We start from the raw sequence: 6,836 nt of genomic DNA on the forward strand, positions 1-6,836 counted from the left end.
CTGCAGACTTTACTCTCGCGTGTCATGTGACCAGACTGTAATCGCAGCCTTTGCGGTTAGGAAATCGTGTTTTATCATATCGCGATATTATCGCAAATGCAATTAATCGTTCAGCCCTAGTTCTAAAGCAGAGAGAAGGAAACATTTCTCATTCAAAGCACTGAAAGCAGTGATTTATGTTTTCTTTTTCAGGTTTGAAAATGCCATATCCAATACCCCATACCATTCAATTTTATTTTATTTAATTACATTTATGTCAAAGATACAGGAGAGTGATAATACACACATAGCAGCCAATAAAATCTTTTGTTCAATATCTGACTGCTTGTATTGCCTCATGACTGATTACAAATTTGCCTTGTTGTGTGCAGTAGAATTTTGATGCATCGCAATGCATCGTAGAATCGAATTGAATCGAATCGTTACCTGATGAATCGTAATCGAATCGAATTGTGAGGGCAGTGCCAATGCACACCCCTACTCATAATGTTTAATCAAATGTCATAACTGGACCTTCTGGTGAAATTGTCAGATTTCTCTCTAGTGATGTATGCAGGACTTTTCACTTAAACTCCGCCCCTCACACTCATCTGCATACGGACTACCGGCACATCGGGAACTTTCGTCACCGCCCCTTTTTAGGGGAAAATAAACTAGACTTCCCATACACTTCAATACAAAATAGCGGCACAAAACAATGTCCGTATACAGCCGGCAGCCGTGAATAACTTAAGAAATCACTAAGATTAAACATGCCAAGTAATTATATGTCCAGCCTCCCTGCCATAGAGCATGAAAGATACATCCACACACTTAATTTGGTCAATTGAAAAAAAAATGTCCCTTCATTCTCCCACCGTCAAATTGGTGTAACAACCCCACCCAGTGGCCAGAGGTGTCTTACCCGGACATTTACTCGCACCTCATCGAGTCACCAGGTAAGCCAGTGAATGATTTTACAATCGTTTTTGAATCATGAAGTACGGATTATGCTATCGGAAGCAAAGTCAGGCTAGTTGTATGGCTGGACAGAAAAGTGCACTCAGTACTCTAAATATAAAGACATAATATATACATTCAAAGATGTTTACTTTCAAAAATGAAGTAAAATCATTCACTTGTTACACCAATTTGACGCTGGGAGAATGAAGGGACATGTTTTTAATTTGACCAAATGAAGTGTGTGGATGCATCTTCCACGCTCTATGGCAGGCAGAATGGACATATATTTCCTTGACATGTTTAATCTGAGTGATTTCTTAAGTTATTCACAGCTGCCGGCTGTGTTCGGACATTGTTTTGTGCCGCTATTTTGAATTGAAGTGTATGGGAAGTCTAGTTTATTTTCCCCTAAAAAGGGGCGGTGACGAAATGGACAGTTAAGTTCCCGGATGTGCCGGTAGTACATATACACTTTTGAGTGCCACGCCCACATCTCAACATCCAATCAACAACTGATGAATAGAACCAAGTCTCTACCCTAATTTAATTTTTTCGTTTTCGTTTTGTTTCACTCAGGTGTAAGTTGAAATATAGAAGAAAACATCTGTCGCTACTTCTTTTTTTACAGGACAGATGTGATTGTAAACCTTATTTTACCTCTGATTATTGTGGAATGTTGATGTTTTGTGCATGTTTCAGGGTGGATGGTGTCCTCAAGCAGGTCGGCGAGATCAGAGATGTTCACCGCAGACTGCGAACACTAGAATCAGAGGTAAAGACACATGATGTGATTTCTGTATTGCACTGTATATAGACTGTCAAGCTGTTGTTTAAAGAGGAATACTCCCCTATATGCAGATGGAGTTCTGTACATCTTCTCTTCAGTGGATTATGGAAGCTCTGTCTCAAAGCAGTACCGGGAAGGGCACTAAAGCACACCCTACACGCAAAGGTACACCTGCTTGTTGTGTCGCAGTACATGCATTTTAACAGTGTTTCTCAACTGGTGGGTCATAACCGAAAAAAAATAATAGCATAAAGTATAGTATGCAAAAAAAAAAAAAGATAATTTAAATCAGGGGCTCCCAAGCTTTTTTGTCAGTCAAACCACTTAGATGTGAAATTTTTTTTTAAGTACCCCAAGAGATATTTTAAGTTAATATTTTAATAATTTCACAACACATTCTCGTGCTTACGGTTCTCTGATGTCTGTTAATGGTCACATGATATTCAAGTGTAAAGATAAAATATTAAATCTTTTTTAGTGCCCCAAGTGCTTTATTTTTATTGTTTTTTTGAATGTCTTTTTATATTTATATATATAAAATAAAAATATGCATTAATTTTGTTTTAGTTATAATACTAATATTTTATACTACTATATTTAGTCATTGCGATTCGAAATGTTGTTATTAGTTTTAACTCTAATTATAAAAATGAATAAAATATATTGTTGTAAATTACATTTGTACTGTAAAATAAAAAAATATGCAATATTAATTTGTTTTAGTTATAATACTAATATTTTATAATACCATATTTTGTCTCATATTGCAATTTTAAATGTTATTAGTTTTAACTAATTGTAAATAAAAATATATATAATTATTGTTGTAAATTATAATTGTACTGTAAAATAAAAAAATGCAATATTCATTTTATTTGTCATAATAATATGTTTTATAATACTATAGTTTGTCATTGCGATTCGAAATGTTGTTATTAGTTTTAACTCTTAATTGTAAAAAAGAATAAAATATATTGTTGTGAATTACAATTGTACTGTAAAATAAAAAAAAATGCAATATTAATTTGTTTTAGTTATAATACAAATATTTTATAATACCATATTTTGTCTCATATTGCAATTTGAAATGTCATTATTAGTTTTCACTCTAATTGTAGAAAATGAATAAAATATATTGTTGTATTTTTAATATTTTCTTTGGAGCAATACTGGAGAATTGCTGTAAACTTCTGTCTGGAAATTATGCAATGCGTAAAATACAACTGTAACTAATCATGCCCAGATAGCAACATAAATACATTTGTCATCTTTTAAAATGAAGGATGTTGTTGATGTCAGAGATCTGTTTTTTTTTTTGTCCAATCAAACCAGTTGAGAACCAGTTTTAATGGATGTATTTGCCATTGCGTGACAATTAAAAGATATTTTCATTTCCAGCATGTACTGATGTTATTGCGTTTCATCTTTTTGTCATCAGTTGTTGTTTCAGCCTCCCTTGAGAAGTGAAAAAGAGCCTTCTCTTCTGTATTCGTCCTCTGTCTCTCACTCTCATGGACACATACAGCAAGAAGCCGCAGAGAGACACTGAAACTCCGGAGGGGTGATGACTTTTCAAAAAACTACCCTTGTTTCATTGTTCTGGTTTCCATTTTTAACCTGGTCATCCTGGCCTTTTCATGGTTCATCCTGCTCTTTCGACTTTAGTACTCCCAAATGACCTGTCCTCGTTTTCCATGTAATTGTGGGAATGACTGGAGTAAGAGAACAGGGCACAGAATGTCCTTGAACTTACTGTACATTTGAAAGGTCAGTTATGGCATGTTACATTCATAGATTAATCAAATAATAGTTTTATTGTCAGTAAATGTAGTTATTTTTTTAAAGGTCAAGGTGATTGTATTCATAGAATCAGATTTTATAAAGCGCTAACATTATTAAGAAGAAAGCAACATGGCTGAAAAGCCGCAGTGCAAACAAACAAGCGTATTATAACTTGTGCATATAACATTTTACACCTTATTGGTTGCAAACAACGACAACAAAAAAACCCTGAACACATTACATTCATTAGCCTCGTGTTGCAAAGGATATCATTTTTTTTTTTTTATCTGACTGTATTATTTGACAAACCAAACAAATTAAACATCTAAAATGTTTTGTGTAAAAAGTGTAAAAAGTGTTTTTCACACTCAAACATGAAACTGAAAGACGCAGTGAATGTTTACATTTTAAATATAGCAAAAATAAATGTTTTACTTTTCTGTAAGATCAAATTGCATTAATGTTCTTATTAACTCTTTTCCCCTACCGTATTACAGTGAAAACAAGGAAAGCAGGAAAGTTCTGTCAATGGCAGGGAAAGAGTTAAAGTTTTTTTTTATGATATTGTATTTGCCTGTTGTATTTGGATTACACTACATTTAAAATGCATTCTAATAATATATAATACCTATTTAAAGGATTGTAAGCTTAACTATTTGAGGGATTGTAATGTTTTGGCAACCTCAGCAGACAGAGATGAGAGAAATAGATTGTGTGTCCAAGCCTCTCGGATTTCAGGGGCAACAAAGATCCTTCACTATGTTCTCTCTACTTTAATCCTCACCCATCCAAAACAAATTAAAACAAGCCAAAAGAATCCCAGTGTACTCTCTGGACTTGTACACCCCACAAATTTTTCTTGAAAGTGTAATCTATTAAATCTGTTTATAATATGAGTTCTTTTATTAATTTGTAGTGCTTGTTTTGTGTGTTTTATGGAGGGTTCAGGCCAATAAGAGACAATTCGTTATGACTTATTTTTATGCAAATGTGTAATTAAAAATGTTTACACTATAAAACTGATCCGAGGATTTTCTTTGAAACCATTTTCACTCAGAAATTGATATTACATTTCACAAATAATCTTGTGATTTGATGGACTGGCGTCATGAATGAAGCCTTTTCAAATCCTGAGGTTTCAGAAGGGTGGAAAACAAAATATTTTCAACTTTGATCTATTATCTGTTTTTAGAATAACCTCTTATATGTGTAAATAAAGGAAATTTAGATTTTTTTCATTTCATGACCCTTTTAAGTATGTACTGCTAAAGTACTTTTTTTGGTCCACGTTTAAGAGCACATTAGCAAATAGATGGCTCCAGAGCTAACAGACCAACGGCCAGATTTACATAAAAAAAAATAAAAAACTCAGGATTAAATAGTGAAAAATTAGCGAGGAAAAAGGCATGGATGGTTATTTTTGTTGCCGAGCTTATTGTGTATGCATGTGTTGGAGTTTACCATTCAGGTGAAAATTTTTTATACATTCTGCAACATCATTTACTAAGGCATGTGGAAGTCAATTTAAGGGTATTTGCACATTTATTTAATGCCCAAAAAATTATGTCTTAACCCATTTTGGGCTTGACATGACCCAGACAGCAACATAGTGTTGGACCAGGTCCGGCCCACATCTGGTGGAATCCACACATACCAGATGTGTTGTAGGGGTGTAACTATACACTCACCTAAAGGATTATTAGGAACACCTGTTCAATTTCTCATTAATGCAATTATCTAATCACCCAATCACATGGCAGTTGCTTCAATGCATTTAGGGGTGTGGTCCTGGTCAAGACAATCTCCTGAACTCCAAACTGAATGTCAGAATGGGAAAGAAAGGTGATTTAAGCAATTTTGAGCGTGGCATGGGTGTTGGTGCCAGACGGGCCGGTCTGAGTATTTCACAATCTGCTCAGTTACTGGGATTTTCAAGCACAAACATTTCTAGGGTTTACAAAGAAGGGTGTGAAAAGGTAAAAACATCCAGTATGCAGCAGTCCTGTGGGCGAAAATGCCTTGTTGATGCTAGAGGTCAGAGGAGAATGGGCCGACTGATTCAAGCTGATAGAAGAGCAACTTTGACTGAAATAACCACTCATTACAACCGAGGTATGCAGCAAAGCATTTGTGAAGCCACAACACGCACAACCTTGAGGCGGATGGGCTACAACAGCAGAAGACCCCACCGGGTACCACTCATCTCCACTACAAATAGGAAAAAGAGGCTACAATTTGCACGAGCTCACCAAAATTGGACAGTTGAAGACTGGAAAAATGTTACCTGGTCTGATGAGTCTTGATTTCTGTTGAGACATTCAGATGGTAGAGTCAGAATTTGGCATAAACAGAATGAGAACATGGATCCATCATGCCTTGTTACCCCTGTGCAGGCTGGTGGTGGTGGTGTAATGGTGTGGGGGATGTTTTCTTGGCACACTTTAGGCCCCTTAGTGCCAATTGGGCATCGTTTAAATGCCACGGCCTATCTGAGCATTGTTTCCATCCCTTTATGACCACCATGTACCCATCCTCTGATGGCTACTTCCAGCAGGATAATGCACCGTCACAAAGCTCGAATAATTTTAAATTGATTTCTTGAACATGACAATGAGTTCACTGTACTAAAATGGCCCCCACAGTCACCAGATCTCAACCCAATAGAGCATCTTTGGGATGTGGTGGAACGGGAGCTTCGTGCCCTGGATGTGCATCCCACAAATCTCCATCAACTGTAAGATGCTATCCTATCAATATGGGCCAACATTTCTAAAGAATGCTTTCTGCACCTTGTTGAATCAATGCCACGTAGAATTAAGGCAGTTCTGAAGGCGAAAGGGGGTCAAACACAGTATTAGTATGGTGTTCCTAATAATCCTTTAGGTGAGTGTATATCGCAATACAAAAATGCAACAATATGTGAGAGGGATTGTGTACATATCCTTGCAACATGGGGCCGTGCATTATCATGCTGCAACATGAGGTGATGTTCGAGAATGAATGGCACAACAATGGGCCTCAGGATCTCGTCACGGCATCTCTGTGCATTCAAAATGCCATCAATAAAATGCACCTGTGTTCGTCGTCTATAACATACGCCTGCCCATACCATAACCCCACCACCACCATGGGCTACTCGATCCACAACGTTGACATCAGCAAACCGCTCACCCACACGATGCCATACACGCTGTATGCCATCTGCCCTGGACAGTGAAAACCGGGATTTCCACTCAAGTCAGTTACGATTTGATTTGATTTCATCCAAATCATCCAAATCAAATCGTATTTACGACGAACTGCAGTCAGGTCGAAACCCCGATGA

General features: G+C 36.5%; 1 protein-coding gene across 2 annotated transcripts in view; it reads left to right on the forward strand.

Moving 5' to 3' along the window:
• LOC307143677 (transient receptor potential cation channel subfamily M member 4-like) overlaps window positions 1-4,747 on the forward strand; it is a 97,613-nt gene extending 92,866 nt beyond the window's left edge. For both annotated transcript variants that reach the window (XM_079845418.1, XM_079845419.1), the window contains exons 26-28: window positions 1,642-1,714; window positions 1,801-1,894; window positions 3,168-4,747. In XM_079845418.1, coding sequence (XP_079701544.1) covers window positions 1,642-1,714; window positions 1,801-1,894; window positions 3,168-3,196 — 196 coding nt within the window. In that variant the 3' untranslated portion in view covers window positions 3,197-4,747. The remainder of the gene's footprint in view (window positions 1-1,641; window positions 1,715-1,800; window positions 1,895-3,167) is intronic.
• Window positions 4,748-6,836: the final 2,089 nt, after the last annotated feature.

This window comes from Gobio gobio (genome assembly GCF_949357685.1).
Source record: "Gobio gobio genome assembly, chromosome: 20".
Classification (NCBI taxonomy): Eukaryota; Metazoa; Chordata; class Actinopteri; order Cypriniformes; family Gobionidae; genus Gobio; species Gobio gobio.